Raw genomic sequence first — 20268 nt, 5'->3', positions numbered from 1 at the left:
TCACATGCAAAAAGGATACAGGAATGTAGAGACATCGAAAAGGAGATGCAGGTGTGACCTTGACATCTGTGAGAGGAACTGACCTCAATTCATGCCAGTAAGAGAGTCAATCAATACCTTTATTTCTTCCACCCACAGAGATCTCGTGAAGTTAGAAGTAACCATGATAAGAAAATTCCAGCCCATACTTAGGCTAACCGTAATCGTTCATCCCCAGCACCATACGTGATTGGCACACGTAAGACCGGAAATGGAACGTTTTTGGAACACGAAAGACAGGAAATGGATGTAGCACTCGAAACACCCTTCACCACACTCCGAAAATTGATTTCCGGAGCAAAGATGTAACATTACACGCAGACTCTATGAGAGATGTGTAAATTGGAAGCAAATAGCCAGATAACAAGTATACAGCGTTTTACTCTGTACGGGGCTGGATGCCCATACATCAAAGACTTAGTTACCATTTAAAATCTACCAACAAAGTTTTAGGCTTTATTCTTATTAACTGATGCGCTGCCCTATTCCTGTACCTATTTGCTTTTTTCTCCAAATACACTAAAGACGCACCGTTTTGAACAGATGCCCCGTCAAAACAATATTGGAACCACGAAATCAGATTTGTGCCGTGGATCATAAAATAGATATTTTCAAAGCGGTTTCCACTGTACCACAGAGAAGTACCACAGTAGTCAGCGAGCGTGGTGCCCTTGACGCCTCCATGGACCCGTGGAGAATGAAGACGTAGCTCGAGTTAATTGTCCACTATCTAAGCTACGATCACAGGATTCTTGTGTCGCAACAACCAAGCCGCACCTCAAAGGCAGACGGTTGTTCTTTGAAGGTCATGTGTCGCTGCCAGACGAAAATTCATTTTCGATTTTTTGTTTGACTGACGTCGTCTGACGCTGGAAGTAATTCCATAGGCCGTATACTAACCAAACGTTACAGGGTTGCCAGCATGAGCAATGTGGATGCGTTATGACAGTCAGTTGCAGGCATCCAGTATTACCTTCCGAAATGCGAATAAAGAGTTTGTCTATGGGATACCAAGAATTTTTTTATTCACAGTTCCTTAGTTGACAGTGTCGTCCTTCAAGAACTGCGAAGAAGGTAGCACTAGAATTATCTGAAACCATTAAGGTTACTCAGTATGAGATTTTAGGATTTTAATAGAAAATTCAGGATAAATGTCAATGTATGTTAGTACCACTTGTGATGAAGACTTTGCTTCTTCGAGGCTTGGAAGAATGGTGAATGTTAGCTAATGTCGTCAAGGAAATATAGCATACTCCTTTTCGTACCCATTCGTCACGTCTTGTCACCATATGACTGCTTGCTCTACATTATGACTTCAGAATGTAAGTCACAGATGGCGTCTCAAGCTAAGACTCCTGTGCGACAAGCGTGGAACATTGTGAAAAGAGAGTACGTATGTTCCGGATTCCTAGCAAACACATTTTTGCTACGATACGAATAGCAGATACATCACAGTGTCGAAATGAAATGGCGGTGTACCTGGAAAGATTTTTTGTTCTTGAGCAATTAGTCCTGTGACTGGTTTTATACGACTCGTCACGAATTTCTCTCCTGTACTAAACTGTCCATCTCAGAGTAGCACTTGCACCATACGTCCTCAATTATTAGCTGGATGTGTTCCGTTCTCTGTCTTCCTCTACAGTTTTTACCGTCTACAGTTCCCTCTAGTACCATGGAAGACATTCCCTGATGTCTTAACAGTTATCCTGTCATCCTGTCCCTTCTTGTCGTCAGTGTTTACCATATATTCCATTCCTCTCCGTTTCTGCGGAGATCCTCCTCATTCGTTACCTTATTAGTCCACCTTACTTTCAAAATTCTTCTGTGGCGCCATATCCCATGTGCTTCGATTTTCTTCCATTTCGGTTTTCCCACTCTCCATGTGTCACTACAATAAATTGCTGTGCTCCAAACTTACATTTTCAGAAATTTCTTTCTCAAATTGTTGTGTTTGAAACTGCTAAACTTGTCTTTGTCAGGAATGCCCTTTTTGCCAGTGATATTCTGCTCTTGATGTCCCTCTCTGTCGGTCATGGGTTATTTTGCTGCCTAGGTAGCAGAGTTCCTTAACCTCATCTAGTTCGTGATCACCAGTCCGGAAGTTAAGTTTCTCGCTGTTCTCATTTCCGCTACTTCTCATTACTTTCAACTTTCTTAGAATTACTCTCAATCCATATTCTGACTTTTCATTCCATTCATCAAACCTGTAATTGCTCTTCACTTTCACTGAGGATAGCAACGTCATCAGCGAATCTTAACGTTGATATCCTTTCATTGAATTTTAATCGCACTCTTGAATCTTTCTTTTATTAACGTCATTGCTCCTTCGAAGAATAGATCTCTACTATTCTTATTGTTCTCTCTTGGCGCTTGCACATATTGCATATTACCCGTATTTCCCTATAGCTTACCCCTATTTTCCTGATCATTCCGAACATCTTGCACCATTTTACAATGTTGGACGCTTTTTTTAGGTTGACATATCCTGTGAATGTCTCTTGATTTTTCTTCAGTCTTCCTTTCATTTTAAATTGCAACGTCATAACTGCCTCTCTGGTGCTTTTGCCTTTCCTAATCGTCATCTAACAGACCTTAATTTTCTTTTCAATTCTTCTGTACACTATTCTAGTCAGCAATTTGGATGCATGAGCTCTTAAGCTGATTGTGCAATAACTCCGCAGTTTTGAGCTCTTAAAATCTTGGGAATTGTGTGACTGATGTTCTTTCGAAAGTATGGTGACATATCGCCAGTCTCATACATACGTGAATAATCGTTTTGTTGCCACGTACTCCAAAGTTAAAGTATGTATGACAATACCATTCTTGTGGACAAAACGACGTTGATTGTCCGTAATCTCCTGGTGGTAAATGGAAAAAAATGCAATGTCACGTACAGCTGTAGTGATATGGTGCCAACAATCTGACCAAGGCGGCACAGACGTGGGCCTGCCTCGAGATGACTGGGTGTTTGTGTTGTCCTCATAATTTCATCATCATTCATGAAAGCGGTGCGACTGGACTGAGCACAGGTTGGGAAATTGTACTGGCGCTGATAACCGCGACGTTGAGCGCCCAGCAAACCAAACGTCATCATCATCATCATCATCATCATCAACAACAACAACGTGGGTGATGATGATCGGGAAGAAAGGGTATCGACATCACCAGCAGACGAAATTATCGAGGCAGTCGGAGCTCACTGGCGGGAATCGTAGGAGTAACTACTGTGGACATTGCTCAGCAGATACGACTCTCGTTAGGCGGTGCTAATTAAATCGTCTCAGATCTTTTGCAGGATCGGAAACTGTGCTCGTGGCTGGTTCCGCGATCACTGTCGGCTAGACAGAAAGGCGCAACATTTATGGCGCCTCTAGACATATTTAATGTTACTTCGTGGAAAGCAGTGATCTCCTAGGCCGCATCATTGTGAGCGTGAGACGTTTCACACCGGCAAAAACTAGAACGTCTATGCAATGGAGACACATCTGCCTCCATTCGCGGAAGGATTACGAAGCTACGCCAGCAGTAGGTAAGGTCATGGCCACCGTTTTCTTAACTTGTGAAGAAGTTGTGCGCGGAGAGTTAATGAAAAAGGGCACAACCATCAATATTGATTCGTACTGTGCAGTACTGACATCGATGCACAACGCCAGCGTCAAGCATCAAGGGGTAACACCATTGTAACGGCCTAAGGAAAAGCGTTTTACTTACAGCTTTTTTCGGGTGTAAGGAAAGATGATAGAGAAATAATATTTGGGTACTTCTTAAGCATATATTGAAGTACATTACAAAACATTTTTGGCGGAGAATATTACAAAATGGTATGAAGAATTTAAGGAGATCTGCGGCACATACTATAACTGGTGCCATTTAAAATCTGGAAAACAAATTATATGTAATCTACAGTAGTGTAGCTAGTAAACCACATAGAGGTATTAGAAATATTGATATTTCTTCAACTGACGAATTTTTGAATAAAATCGTAGAGTTTCCACCAAAAGGGGACAGTCATTTGTTAATAACTATTTTTCAGACCAACAAATCGAAAATCACCCACGTGGCTCAGTTTGAATTTCGAAGTCATGGTTAAATTTTCAAGAAAAAAGACAGACGTGTCGTTCTGAAAAATTATATTCCGAGAAAAGCGCGTTAGAAGTTTTGAAATGTATTATAGGTACGAACAATGAAAAAATTCCTCTTTGAAAATGGTTACCATTAATCTGCTGTCCCAGGACTGGCGCGTCGTACTGTTGTCTTGGCGACTGAACTTATTTCCATAGTTTATCGTAGAACAATTGAAATATCGGTCGTGGCAATTCCATGAATGCACGAAACTTTACAATTCCGTTCAACCCCACCTCAAGCAGGCACATTTCTAGGACGATTCGGCGATTGATTTCATATGCGTTGCGTATAAACCTCCCGCTTGGTGTAACAAATTTTGAACAGTCATGACAAGCAATAATTATTGTGAAGCCTAAGCCTCAAGGACTTCGTTCTTGCAACGTGGCGTCTGTATTGCACGTTTTACATTTCATGTGTTGAGAAATAACAAAGAAAATGACGAAACTTTATAATCCTGTAACTCAATCCGTAATTCACATCATAATCCTGGTCCCAGTCTTTCATTTTCGTAGCAGTGGCACTGACTCCTTCCGAACTCCTCTCAACCTCATATCCATTATTTGAACGCTGTGATTACATACTGCTTCGACGACCCGTATGATAGGATGTTTTAGTATCTTTTCTGCCAGAGGACGTTACAACTTATTATTCCTTGAAAGACAAAACTGTATACAATAAGATCACAAATACACTACCATTGTCAAAACTGGATACAAAACTCAGGATTCAAAACGAAAGAACTCTCTTCTCAGTACATGTTCTGAAGCTTTCTGACGCCAACGTTATTATTGTGAAATGCGTCTGACTATATCCAGGTACTACATAGGATACTGAGTTGCCGCAGATAGGCCGTTTTAGGTTCCAGACTGTAGCGCCTAGAACCGCACGGTCACTCTGGCCGGCTGCAATTTACAACTTTTCAGCAAGTTGAAAGATTATCTTGAGGGAAGGAAAATTTTTCAACGATGAGGTCGTTCACACAGGAATTCTCGAATTGTTGTATTCTATCTGCTCATTGAGATATTGGCCATCATGTATTAAAATCGTCCACTCTATACTTCGTCGAACTTATATAAAGCATGTCTCAGTTATTCATAAACAACGTTCGTATATATTTTTACGGAAGCACCAAAAAAACTGGTGTACGCATGCATACAGAGATACACTACTGGCCATTAAAATTGCTACACCATGAAGAAATGCAGATGACAAAAAGGTATTCATTGGACAAATATATTATACTAGAACTGACATGTGATTACATTTTCACGCAATTTGGGTGCATAGATCCTGAGAAATCAATACCCAGAACAACAACCTCTGGCCGTAATAACGGCCTTGATACGCCAGGGTATTGAGTCAAACAGAGCTTGCATGGCGTGTACAGGTACAGCTGCCCATGAAGCTTCAGGAGTAGTGATTGGCGTATTGTGACGAGCCAGTTGCTCGGCCACCATTGACCAGACGTTTTCAGTTGGTGAGCGATCTGGAGAATGTGCTGGCTAGGGCAGCAGTCTAACATTTTCTGTATCGAGAAAGGCCCGTACAGGACCTGCAACATGCGGTCGTGCATTATCCTGCTGAAATGTAGGGTTTCGCAGGGATCGAATGAAGGGTAGAGCCACGCGTCGTAACACATCTGAAATGCAATCTCCACTGTTCAAAGTGCCGTCAATGCGAACAAGGGTCGACCGAGACGTGTAACCAATGGCACCCCATACCATCACGCCGGGTGATACGCCAGTATGGCGATGACGAATATACGCTTCCAATGTGCGTTCACCGCGATGTCGCCAAACACGGATGCGACCATCATGATGCTGTAAACAGAACCTGGATTCATCCGAAAAAATGACGTTTTGCCATTCGTGAACCCAGGTTCGTCGTTGAGTACATCATCGCAGGCGCTCCTGTCTGTGATGCAGCGTCAAGGGTAACCGCAGTCATGGTCTCCGAGCTGATAGTCCATGCTGCTGCAAACGTCGTCGAACTGTTCGTGCAGATGGTTGTTGTCTTGCAAACGTCCCCATCTGTTGACTCAGGGATCGAGACGTGGCTGCACGATCCGTTACAGCCATGCGGGTAAGATGCCTGTCATCTCGACTGCTAGTGATTCGACGCCGTTGGGATCCAGCACGGCGAACCGTATTACCCTCCTGAACCCACCGATTCCATATTCTGCTAACAGTCATTGGATCTCGACCAACGCAATCGCGATAGGCTACATTCCGACCTTACAAGAGGCATCACAACAACGTTTCACCAGGCCACGCCGGTCAACTGCTGTTTGTGTATCAGAAATCGGTTGGAAACTTTCCTTATGTCAGCACGTTGTAGGTGTCACCACCGGCGCCAACCTTGTGTGAATGCTCTGAAAAGCTAATCATTTGCATGTCACAGCGTCTTCTTCCTGTCGGTTAGATTTCGCGTCTGTAGCACGTCATCTTCGTGGTGTAGCAATTTTAATAGCCAGTAGTGTATCTAAACATGTAGAATACGGCGCCGCGGTCGGCATATCCCCCATAAGACAACAAGTGTCTGGCGCAGTTGTTAGATCGGTTACTGCTGCTACAACGACAGGTTATCAAGATTTATGTGAGTTTGAACGTGGGGTTATAGTCGACGCACGAGTTGTGGGACACAGCGTCTCCGAGGTAGCGATGAAGTGGGGATTATTCCGAACGACCATTTCAGGAGTGTACCGTGAATATCAGGAATGCTGTAAAACATCAAATCTCCGATATTGCTGCCGCGGGGAAAGGATCCTGCAAGAACGGGACCGATGATGACTGAAGAGAATCGTTCAACGTGACAGAGGTGCAACCTTCCGCGAGTTGCTGCAGGTTTCAATGCTGGGCCATCAACAAGTGCCAGCGTGTGAACCATTCAACGAAACATCATCGATATAGGTTTTCGGAACCGAAGACCCACTCGTACACCCCTGATGACTGCACAACACAAAGCTTTACAGCTCGCCGGGCTCTTCAACACCGACATTGGACTGTTGATGACTGAAAATATTTTGCCTGGTCGGGCGACTCTCGTTTCAAATTGTATCGAGCGGATGGACGTGTACGGGTACGGAGACAACCTCGTGAATCCAAGGAGCCTGCATATCAGCAAGGGACTGTTCAAGCTGGTGGAGGCTCTGTAATGGTGTGGGTGTATGCAGTTGGAGATTATATGGGACGCTTCTGACAGGTAACATGTACGTGAGCACACTATATGATCACCTGCATCCATTCACGTCCGCTGTGCATTTTGACGGACACGGGCAATTCCAGCAGGACAATGCCGCACCCCACACGTCCAGTATTGCTACAGAGTGGCTTCAAGAATACTTACACTGGCCATCAAATTCCCCAGACATCAACATTATTCAGCATATCTGGGACGCTTTGCAACGTGCTGTTCAGAAGAGATCTCCACCCCCTCATACTCTTATGCAGTTACGGATAGCCCTACCGGATTCATGGTGTCATCTCCCTCCAGCACCAACTGAGATATTAGTCGAGTCCATGCCACGTTGTGTTTCGGCACTTCTGCATGCTCTCGGAGGTCATACACGATATTAGGTAGGTGTACCAGTTCATTTGGCTCTTCAGTGTATGTATAGCATATGGCCCACATACGCCGTCCTCCGCTGACGTTAGTTAACCCTGCATACCACAGATGCCAAAAGGTTTGCCTGAGCAGAACAGGAAAGGGGTCTCCACACCAAGAGGGAGGGGACACTGCTGAACGTAAGACCAGTGCTTGAAAGTAAACGTTTTACAGCTATAACTAGACCTACAGCTCGTCGCTAGAAAACTTGCTTGCTGTAGTAGGAGAGCCAGGTTCGATTCCTCGGCTCGAGAAAAGTGTCTTTGTAGAAGAATGATTGTACTTCATCAAAATAATAGGCATAGAAGTCAGAGGATGTTATTTATATGTTTCAAGGTATATCAACATATGACAGCCAATGCTTCAGAATTGGCAGTATTACATATAGGCTATCATATCTTTGATTGAAATAAACAACAATGAATATAATGAATATAATAAATGATGATCCTTTAAACCTATGTTTCAGACTGACAGATCTTTGTAACTGCATTATTCATATCACAAATATTCAAACGAATGTCCACCTTGTTGGATGTATTGATGTAAGCGCCTCTCGGTGTTAGCACGGGCATCTATTAACATTTCCGCAGATACTGAAGCACAAACTTGCGATATTCGTTCTTGTAACACATCCTGATTTTCCGGTTCCGTTTCGTACACACTGGCCTTGATATAACCCCATAAGAAAAAAATCCAACGGTGATAAATCAAGCGATCTCTCTGGTGATCGAAAGCAACCACCACACATATCCACCTTTCGGGGAACACATTGCTGAGATATTCCCTAACCCTCTACAATAAGGGAGTGATGCGCCATCGTGGTGAAACCAGTATCCCACGGCTAATTGAAGTGGGATGTGTTCTAGGAGATGCCCAAGATTCAGCTCATTTTATAGGAATTGAAAATATAGCCGATCAGTTAGTCTGGGAGCCAAATAAACTGGTCAGATGGTGTGATCTCCTAGATTGCACCGCCATACGTTAACACCCCATCGCTCTTGCATGTGATGTTGTCATAACGAGTGAGGATTTGCAGGAGGGCAGTAATGCAGTTTGTGTCTATTGACAGTGGCGTCATTGGCGAAATAGCATTCATCTCCCCATAAAATCTGCCTCATAAAATCCGGATTTACAGTTACTTTATTTACGAAACGACTGCAGAACGATAACCAATTTTGGAAATCTTTTCTGTATAACTGTTGGAGTAGGTGCAGATTAAAGGGCTGCCATTTCCATTCCTCCAGAATTCTTTTTACAAGAGACTTCGGTATCCCCAGGGCCACTGCAGGTCTTTTTTGTCCTAATTACGATAAGAAATAGGTATGGAGCAGATTAAATGTTTATAGATTATCAACAGGTGTAGCATTTATCACAGATTTCTGCTCCATACATACCCTGAAGTGACGAAGGTCGTGGAATAGAGGCACACACATATACAGGTAGCGGTAGTATCGCATACACAAGGTAAGAAAGAACAATGCATTGGCGGAGCGGTCACTCGTACTCACGTGATTCATGTAAGAAGGCTTCCGACTTGATTATTGCCGCAAGATGGGAATTAACAGACTCTGAATGCCGAATGGTAGTTATGAAATCGTTTGGGAATTCACTATTCCGAGATCCACAGTGTGAAGAGTGTGCCGAGAATATCAAACTTCAAGCGTTGCCTCTCACCACGGACAACACAGTGGCCGACGGCCTTCACTTAATGACCGAGAACAGTTGCGTTTGCGTAGAGTTGTCAGGTCTAAAAGACAAGTAACACTACGTCAAATAGCCGCAGAAATCAGTGTGAGACGTGCGACGAACGTATCTGTTACGAATAACGTATGCGATAAGACAGTGTGGCGAAATCTGGCGTTTATTTACTTAATAGTATGGCTAGGGCACCCTGTCGGGCAGGCCGTTCGCCGGGTGCCGGTCTTTCCATTTGACGCCACTTTGGCTTCCTGCAGTCGATGAGGGTGATAGGATGATGATGATGAGGACAGCACAACACCCAATCCCTGGGTGGAGAAAATTACCCGAGCCAGCCGGGAATCGAACCCCAGAGGAGTGACAATCTGTCACGCTGACCATTCAGCTACCTGGGGCGGACAATCTGGCGTTGATGGGCTATGGCAGCAGAAGACCGACGCGAGTGTCTTTTCCAACAGAGCTACATCGCCTGCAGCGCCTTTACTCGACTCGTGACCATGTCTGTTATACCTATGACGACTGGAAAACCGTGATGTGATCAGATGAGTCATTTGGTAAGAGCTGATGGTAGGGTTAGAGTGTGGTACAGATCCCACAAAATTATGGACCCAAGGTGTCAACAAGACGTTGTGCGAGCAAGTGGTGGCTCCATAATGGTGTGGACTGTGTATACACCGAAGTGACTGGATCCTCTGGTCTCACTGAACCGATTATTGACTGAAAATGGTTGTGTTCGGCTACTTGGAGGCCATTTCGTGGCTGACTTCCTGGTCCCAACCCATGTTCCATGTCACTGGGCCACAATTATTCGCGTATCGTTTGAAGAACGTTCCGGACAGTTAGAGCGAAGATTTGGCCACCAAAATCGCCCAACACGGGACTTAATCGAGAGATCATGCGGCGCGGCACGTTTCTTTTTACCGCTCTGCCAGTATCCAGCAATGATCATTTGTCTAGCTAAAAGCTGCAGTAGAAAATACTAGACCACTACTGTCTACTGCAGATTGCGACATACATAGAATTGTCCGGTAAAAGGGATGTGGCCAGCTACTGAAATAAAAGTTTTAACCTGGCAATGTAAATTTTCAGGTGTATTTTTTACGATAAAGATCACAGTTAATAATGCCAAGTCCGTACTAAGTGGCAACACAATGTAAAGTTCACACGCACAGCACAGTCACACACGTAGCCAGTTTATGGTATTTACACCCGTTACCGAAGTTAATAGAGTTCACCGGATCGTTTAGTTATGAAAATGCTCGCTCAAATGTTATGCACTCTACACGTAATACTTGTTCCAGTCTTAGATCGCACAACACACCACGCGGTTTTAACTAACAGTCAAAAGCAATAATTTTGATATTCCGTCGGAAATTCCACACGACTTCCACTATACCGTTCACTTAAATACGCTTTGTACTACTTCGCGAACTCGTAATTAGCATTTTTCCGCGATTTCACAGTACTTTCGTCGGAGCTGTTTTCAATGAGATGTTACTAGTTCGAACCCTCAGCCCCGACTTCCCTAGATCACACCAAAGGCTTTTTTCCCAGCATAGATTGGCGCGAGCCTGCATTTTTCTGATTGGCTGATATCACAAACAGCAAATCTGGTTGCAGTATTATCCCGCGCTAACCCACGCTTTACTTCAATGATCAATCATAGTAAAACATTTCTTTCTATGGCAATTGCTAAATAAATTTAGAAAAGTATCAAATATAAAATCACTCCTTCCGAAATTACCGATTAATTTGTGTTGTACTCACGATTTATTAGTACCATAAACTGACTGCACATTTAATTATAGTAAATCCCCTGTATAGTTAAACTGGTACTTCGCGAATAAACAAAACAATTTTCATTTACTTCTGTTCTTCTTCACCCATACAACACTCACACTGCTAATTACTACACATATAAAACAATTATAATTATGCAAGTACATTAAATATTAATCAAACATAACTTTACAACATTGTTTTGACTACGACTGCTAGCACTGTCCGTCAACTGCTGACCTCTGCCGCCTACTAGTACAACTACGTGCAGCTCTATAACTCAGGTCCGTGTCAGATGGTGACATCTGTCGATGACTCATACCTATAACGATATCGTCCAAACAAGTGACAGGAGCGATGCGAAGGCACTACTCCTCAATAAGTTCGAGCACAAAATGCTGCATCGCCAACATTTTCGCAATTATGTTACTAGTTACAACTCCACACACCGAAAGTTCGGCTAACTTGCTCCCTTACCGAATTCTTCGTGCAAGAGATTTGTGCACCGACCAAGCAGTGAGACCTGTTGAGAAAACATAGAGACTGCATGACTCAGTAGCTCTCCAGGGGACTTCCAGCGACCTGTTTGGTTCATGCTGCGTCGATCTGGTGCACTACGCTGGGAAAAAGGAGATACGGCACGATATTAGGTATCCTACGACTTGTCACTTCGCTGTATGTGTCTACATCTACATCTACATCTACATTTATACTCCGCAAGCCACCCAACGGTGTGTGGCGGAGGGCACTTTACGTGCCACTGTCATTACCTCCCTTTCCTGTTCCAGTCGCGTATGGTTCGCGGGAAGAACGACTGTCTGAAAGCCTCCGTGCGCGCTCTAATCTCTATAATTTTACATTCGTGATCTCCTCGGGAGGTATAAGTAGGGGGAAGCAATATATTCGATACCTCATCCAGAAACGCACCCTCTCGAAACCTGGCGAGCAAGCTACACCGCGATGCAGAGCGCCTCTCTTGCAGAGTCTGCCACTTGAGTTTATTAAACATCTCCGTAACGCTATCACTGTTACCAAATAACCCTATGACGAAACGCGCCGCTCTTCTTTGGATCTTCTCTATCTCCTCCGTCAGACCGATCTGGTACGGATCCCACACTGATGAGCAATACTCAAGTATAGGTCGAACAAGTGTTTTGTAAGCCACCTCCTTTGTTGATGGACTACATTTTCTAAGCACTCTCCCAATGAATCTCAACCTGGTACCCGCCTTACCAACAATTAATTTTATATGATCATTCCACTTCAAATCGTTCCGCACGCATACTCCCAGATATTTTACAGAAGTAACTGCTACCACTGTTTGTTCCGCTATCATATAATCATACAATAAAGGATCCTTCTTTCTATGAATTCGCAATACATTACATTTGTCTATGTTAAGGGTCAGTTGCCACTCCCTGCACCAAGTGCCTATCCGCTGCAGATCTCTGTTTTATTGTCTATGCAGATCGAGAAAATTGCTAGTATACCACACATGTTAGCAACTTGTTACAGAGTAAGGAGGCCTGTTTCTCATTGTGCTGGTTTCTGTGGAACAGACTTGTCCCCGGAAGCGGCAGGGACGCCTGGCGCCGCGTCGCCGTCTGCGTTGCTCGCGTCTGTGCCTCAAGGTAGCCAGGCACCTGCCGGCGGCTACGTGGGACACGGACCGCTACTAAGCGCCCTGGTCGGCGCAGACCCCTTGCAAGGTAAGAACAACAACTCCACACACCGAAAGTTCGGCTAACTTGCTCCCTTACCGAATTCTTCGTGCAAGAGATTTGTGCACCGACCAAGCAGTGAGACCTGTTGAGAAAACATTAGTTCACCAGTGCACATGTTACCAGATCGCACTGTCATCTTTCGGAGAGACTAATCATCTCACGGTCAGTTGGGATGGTTACCATTTCGTAAGTGGTGGTCGTGGCAATATAGCCTGCGAAACAATACCAAATAACTTCTCTCAAAACTAAATAAAACAGGTAGTTCGGAAGACCACTCTTCATGTAAAAATAATCATATTATTGGCAACAGATAGAGCTGATCCCTCTGTGGATCTCAGCGTTGCACATCAAACCGGCATTCCAGGCATAAAGGGTGTGGCGTTTCCTATGCTTGAAGCAAATACGAGTAAAAAATGCAAATATGAACCCTGTTCAACTAACGCCACAAGTCGAACTTACGGATCTCAGCTTCAAAGATTAACTAAAACTGGCTGCGGTCCATTCCGTGAGTTTGGTCGGAGGGTTGACATGATTTGCACTGAGTTACGTGACTAATAGGTCAAAATATGAAATTTTCGGGCAGATTAAAAATGTGTGCTGGACTAGGATTCGAGCGTGGAACCTTTGCCTTTTGCGACTGAGTTATCCCAGCATGACTGACGAGCCGCCTGTGCAGTTTTACCTCAGCCAGTAACTCATCTCCCACCTTTGAAACTTCACAGAAGCACCCCTCCATTGATTACAGCACTAGCACACCTGGAAGAAAGGATATTGCGGATCATGGTCAGGCCAGGCCTGGAGATTGTTTCCAAATTGAATTTTCGCTCTGCATCGGTGTGCGCTTTGGTGAAAGATTTGAAACGTAGGAGGCGGGTGGGGGGGGGGGGGGGGGTTTGTCGGTTGTGATCCGTGCTTGGGTAGCTCGAAGGCCCCAAGTTCGATTGCCAGTCCGGCACACAGTTTTAATCTGCCGGGAAGTTTCCGGTCAGTGCACAATTCGCTGAAAAGTGAAAACTTATTCTCGAAATCAGAATATGTCTCCACAGAATTTTATTCATTACGAAAACACAATTAAGAATTATAATAATATTAATTATAAATAATAATATATATAATTAATAAGTTAATTATTTTTTATTGTAATCAATAATTGATTAATCAGGAGGAAAGCTAATAAATGAAAAGTAAAATGAATTTAAATATCTCATTCGCATACACAAATCACTTTATTAATCCTTTTTCCTTTTTTGTTGTTTGAAGTGAAGGTTAGTAGACTCTTAACGTGCTGAAAAAACGTTTAGTTAGCGATCTTAAAATCTCAGGAGAATGGAAAAATTGTCTTCTCGCCTCGAGAGAAAATTCAGATCAGTTCTAAATTAATTTCGTGGGTATCGCGTTGACAACGTAAGAAAAAATGTAGTAAAGCAAAATCTGTAGCATTTTATAAATTGGGGATTGATAACCGTTACTATGAAATGAATGCGGAAATGCCAAATTAAGCAATTGTTATTTAAAAAAGTAAGTTTTTTTATAAAGACAGCTGACATCTCGAACACTAATCTCACAGTTTTGAACCAAGTAAAGAATTGTGCCGTATTTCGGCGAAACACGTAGAAATTACAATAATCTCAGCTCGATTCTGGAGCGAAAGAAAAATATTCTTAGTAAAGTCATTTCGGTAATCGCAGTTGCCGATAATAATGACACAACTAAACAAATTCCTAACAGGAATACAGTTTCAGTTCATTTGAAACAAAATGGAAGAATATAGGAGTCTGATAGCGTAAGATGCTGTCGGAAATGCGCTTGACTAAAGAGAGAGAAAGAAAAGACGAGAGCGCATTCTTATACGGGACAAAATACAGATGATAATGCTACGCCGTTCTCATTATCTTGGGCGTACATATTCGCTGACTTGTAGCGCATTTAACTGGCACAAAGATTAAATTATATCTTTAACTTTTGATATTTCGATAGGGAAGGAAAATAGTACATTATTACGTCGCGGGCAGGACACAATATTAACGAATAATAATTCACAGTGGCATCAGCCTTCGTCCATGTTTTTCAACTGTTGTTAACTCCCAGTTGGAAGGCATACACGAAATTAAAGTACTGGGAGAATCAACGACCAATCTCAACATCAACTCTCTCAGAACTGTCATCTGGTACCTCTCAAAAATCTACATAGAACCTTGTTGTTCATATTGATATTAATGATCTGTCAAGCAAAAGCCTAGAATCCCATGACTACATTATCTCTGAGGCATAATTGGGACGAGTCAGCTCTTGCATACGTGGGTGCAACATTTTGTACGGCAATGAAATTGAATGATCATAGATTCAGTCGTACATAAAGTAGGAGGCCGACTTTGATTCATTGGTAGGATATTTGAAATATTAATCAGTCTGTAGAGAAGATATCTTACAAAAAACTCATGCAAGGCACCCACAACATCGGTCGAGTGTGTACGCCCCATACCAAAGATAAATATGAGGGCTTATAGCAGGTGTGCAACGGAGGGCAGAACTTATGGTCACAGCTTTGTCTCACCCATGGGAGAGCGTCGCGCTAAAGCTGAAAAAGACTGAACTGGCGGACGATTGACTATAGACGCCATCTGCCCCACTGAAGCCAACTTAAAAAGTTTGGGGAACCAGCATTAAATGAGTAATCTAGGGATTCAGTACAACCCGTACGTATTGCTCCCATAGGAAGCGGGAATACAAGGTTACAGTGCACACAGGGGTATTTAAGCAGTCATTCTTCCCACGATCCATTCGTGAACAAGCGGTACAATATGAACTGCCCCTGCACTTCATGGTGGTTTGCACAGTATAAGTGTGGATTATGTGGTGTCAAGCTAACTAAACTCTACTTTTTCATCAGGAACAGAATCAAATGCAGACGCAGGAATTTCGCGACCGAAACGCACGTTCTGCAAGAAGTGTGGTGGCTACGGAGGCTACAAAGGCGGCTATGGTGGCGGCTATGGTGGTGGCTACGGCGGTGGTTACGGGGGCGGTGGCCTGGTGATCCCAGTGGTCGTCACGGTGCAGAAGCGGCCGTCCTCCGGGTACGTATTTCATTCTCCATTTTTCGTTTTCTTTGTTTTTAACGAAACTATATGCTCCCATAGACCTATCCAAGACTCAAACGTCTATGGTGTATGTATGCAGACTGAACTGACGAATGAAAGATCGTTCCAAGACCAGGATTCATACCCACCCCGGCACAGTGGTTTTGTACAAATGCGTGGACTATCCTAGCACGCTTCCCTTCTCAGTCTAAATTCCCATTCGTGCATCAGCCCACTTGGTAGTGCCACTAAAATCGAACAATTTGGTATTCCTACTAAACTCGAACAGCATTCCAGAGGTTCTCCAGCTAAATTGGAATAGCACCTCAGCATCGAACGAAAGAGCGATTCTGCTTGAAACCCAGGAATAGGTGCGATAATCAGGTGAAAGCACTGAACTGGCCATTAAAATTGCTACACCACGAAGATGACGTGCTACAGACGCGAAACTTGACCGACAGGAAGAAGATGCTGTGATATGCAAATGATTATCTTTTCAGAGCATTCACACAACGTTGGCGCCGGTGGCGACACCTACAACGTGCTGACATGAGGAAAGTTTCCAACCGATTTCTCATACACAAACAGCTGTTGACCGCCGTTACCTGGTCAAACGTTTTTGTGATGCCTCGTGTAAGGAGGAAAAATGCGTACCATCACGTTTACGGATGGTAGCATTTCGCGATTGCAGTTTATCGTATCGCGACATTGTGCTCGCGGTGGTCGAGATCTAATGACTGTTAGCAGAATATGGAATCGGTGGGTTCAGGAGGGTAATACGGAACGCCGTGCTGGATCCCAACGGTCTCGTATCACTAGCAGCCGAGATGATAGGCACCTTATCCGCATGGCTGTAACGGATCGTGCAGCTACGTCTCGATCTCTGAGTCAACAGATGGATACGTTTGCGACACCAGAACAATCTGCACGAACAGTTCGACGACGTTTGCAGCAGCATGGACTATCATCCGCAAGACCATGGCTGCGGTTACCCTTGACGCTGCATCACAGACAGGAGCGCCTGCCATGGTGTACTCAACGACGAACCTTGGTGCACGAATGGCAAAAAGGCCTTTTTTTCGGATGAATCCAGGTTCTGTTTACAGCATCATGATGGTCGCATCCGTGTTTGGCGACATCGCCGCGAATGCACATTGGAAGCGTGTATTAGTCATCGCCATACTGGCATATCACCCGGCGTGACGGTATGGAGTGCCATTGGTTACACGTCTCGGTCACCTCTTGTTCGCATTGACGGCACTTTGAACAGTGGACGTTACATTTCAGATGTGTTACGACCCGTGGCTCTACCCTTCATTCGATCCATGCGAAACCCTACATTTCTGCAGGATAATGCTTGACCGCTTGTTGCAGACCCTGTACGGGCCTTTCTGGATACAGAAAATGTTCGACTGCTGCTCTGGCCAGCACATTCTCCAGATTTCCCACCAATTGAAACGTTTGGTCAATGGTGGTCGAGCAACTGGCTCGTCACAATACGCCAGTCACTACTCGTTATGAACTGAGGTATCGTGTTGAAGCTGCATGGGCAGCTGTGCCTGTACACGCCGTCCAAGCTCTGTTTGACTCAATGCCCAGGCGTATCAAGGCCGTTATTAGGGCCGGAGGTGGCTGTTCTGGGTACTGATTTCTCAGGATCTATGCACCCAAACTGCGTGAAAATGCAGTCACATGTCAGTTCTAGTGTAACATACTTTTCCAATGAATGCCCGTTTATCATCTGCATTTCTTCTTGGTGTACCAAAATCCCCAAAATCCCCCGTTTCGTTCGATGGTGAGATACTATTCCAATGCAGTGTTATTCGAGTTTAGGCGGAAACCAACTGGGCTGAAGAGAGAGTGCGAATTTGGATTGAGAAGGGAAACGTGCTAGGGTAGTCTGTGCCACTGTGTAAAACCACTGTGGCAGGGTGTTTTGCGCCTTGACATAGTAAACAGAGGACCCTGGATCGAATCGCGGCCTTGATTTGCATTTTCATTCTTCGCTTCGGTCTGCAGATATACATTCTCTGCTTTTAGTCAATAGATACACGCACGGAAAATATTGGAAATCACCTGCCTAATGTTTTCCTTTGGGAGCGACGTCTCGATAAGCTTCTTACTTGTCATCTTCTGGCGAAGTATCTGTGCCCTATTGCTCGCTGGTACTCAGCTATTCTGAGTCATGCCTTTCATCTCCTGTAGCTGCACTAGGCAGGCCAATAGCAAACTGTCGGAAGTGAGTCCTGGCTGGAAGGTGCGGGTGGAGAGCATAGGTGGGTGGTGGGGGGGGGGGGGTGGGGGGGGAGGGAGGGGGGCTAGGGAGGACTGGGAATCACAATCATTAGCGATTGAAATGAAGAGTGCATGAAAATTTTACAGTCTGTGATAGCGGCCTCCTTCTCAACTCAGCTTGGGACGACGTAGCATCAACTCCCCTTCTACATCTCCCCCAACATCATTTCCCCTCCCCTCCTCCCACCACTACCCACACACCAGCTCTACACGCTTCTCACTTTTCGCTCTGGTGCGTACGTAGGACGTGAAATACACTGCACGGAGCAGACAAATATCTGTAACAGTCACGACCCGACAGTTCCGCAGAACCTAACAAGTAAGAAACCTATCGAAACGTTGCTCTGAAACAACATATAACCCGACTGATATCCGGGAAAGTCTGTATTTCTCTCAACTGATGTTACTACTAACACATAACATTCTTGTTACCATTTAATCTTTCTTAATTCTTCCGTTTGTCTAACAAAGGAGCAATTTCTTCTCGCCGGATTTTTTTTTTCTCCGATATTCTCTTCTTCTTTTCACCGCTTATCCGTTTTCTTTCTTCAGACCACTTCACAGTTGTTATCTTACTTGCGCTGCTTTCGAATCCCTCACTTTCCTTGTGATAAATGTCTCTTTCATATAATTTTTCTACTTTTATTTGTATTTCTCCATTTCTTGTCAGTTTCTTTTCGAAAATATATTTGACGATCTGTTTTGACAGGCTATTGACATCCGTCTTGTATAAACGTCCAATAAATAGCTGTTTTCTTTATTGCTTTCTTTCCTATACTGTGATACATCTCGTCACTGAGTCGAGACTTCTTTTCTTATTACTGGACAATTTTCTTCATGATTGTTGTATGTAATATTAATAGGTTGTCTAATTTGTAATACAGAGCTATGCTTTCACTTGTGTAGAAGCATTTCAATTTGACTACTGTATTGTAAACCACAATTTTTCCAAATCTTCGTATACAAGTATTATTGCAAATATTTTTTGTAATTGCCTATGCCGTTTCGGTTTATTGTTGAACATTTGCTTATAATAATAATTATTATTATTATAACTATTATTATTATTATCATTACTGCTAATAACCGAAAACTGAATGAAATCTTTCCTATCAATTACATAATGTATCAAACTATAAGAATCATGTAATCACGACCTATTTTATAATTATAGACAATACATATAAGACAGCAAAAAATGAATAACCAGGTACGGGTACCATCCCGGTGGCGGCGGTGGTGGCGGCTACTGCAACGTGTGTGGGGGCGGTGGGGGCGGCGGCTACTACCCCTCCGGCGGCTCCTTCAGCCAGTCTTCCAGCTCCAGCCAGTCTTCCAGCTACGCGTGGTGAGACTCTCATTCCAGCATTCATTAGTAAAAGTAGTAACCCAGATTTCGCTTAACTGAACCATCAAAAATGCTAATTAATAGCACATACATCGACGCTTACCCCAATATGTTTTTATTTTGTACTACGGTGATATTGGTGTGGGGGGTATAGTAGATGCCACATAAGAAACTGAAAAGTATTTCGTATGTTATTATCTAGCTGCCACTGCAGGTGTTCTTTCATGCTACAGAGTGTCTAATGACGGTACTGATCACCTCTTCAAAGTCTTTATCGAACTTCATGAAAAATTACTTTTACATGTGAGCTCGAAAACTAGTTCCGTCGGTGAACATTAGCAATAGTTGATAACAAAATTTCTTTCAATATTTTTAGCAAATAAATTTGCACTGATCAAACAGTGTCATCCTGTTCAACACATCATCGTTCTCTTAAAAAAGTCATTTTTGATTCTTCCATTCATAAGACTGTTTCTACTCCTTTATCTGATGAAACAATCGATGCTGAGATTACTTTTATTAAAGCTATTGCAGTCAGTAATGGATACGAACCAACCGTAGTGGATGATATTTT

General features: G+C 43.6%; 1 protein-coding gene across 1 annotated transcript in view; it reads left to right on the top strand.

Annotated features, from left to right (window-relative positions):
• Nucleotides 1–20268, top strand: part of LOC124550421 (probable peroxisomal membrane protein PEX13) — a 49386-nt gene that overhangs the window by 13223 nt on the left and 15895 nt on the right. The window contains exons 2-4 of the mRNA XM_047125311.1: nucleotides 12807–12956; nucleotides 15862–16048; nucleotides 19557–19694. Of these exons, the coding sequence (XP_046981267.1) occupies nucleotides 12807–12956; nucleotides 15862–16048; nucleotides 19557–19694 (475 nt within the window). The remainder of the gene's footprint in view (nucleotides 1–12806; nucleotides 12957–15861; nucleotides 16049–19556; nucleotides 19695–20268) is intronic.

Source organism: Schistocerca americana, chromosome 1, assembly GCF_021461395.2.
Source record: "Schistocerca americana isolate TAMUIC-IGC-003095 chromosome 1, iqSchAmer2.1, whole genome shotgun sequence".
NCBI lineage: Eukaryota > Metazoa > Arthropoda > Insecta > Orthoptera > Acrididae > Schistocerca > Schistocerca americana.
This window is presented reverse-complemented; position numbering and strand designations above follow the sequence as displayed.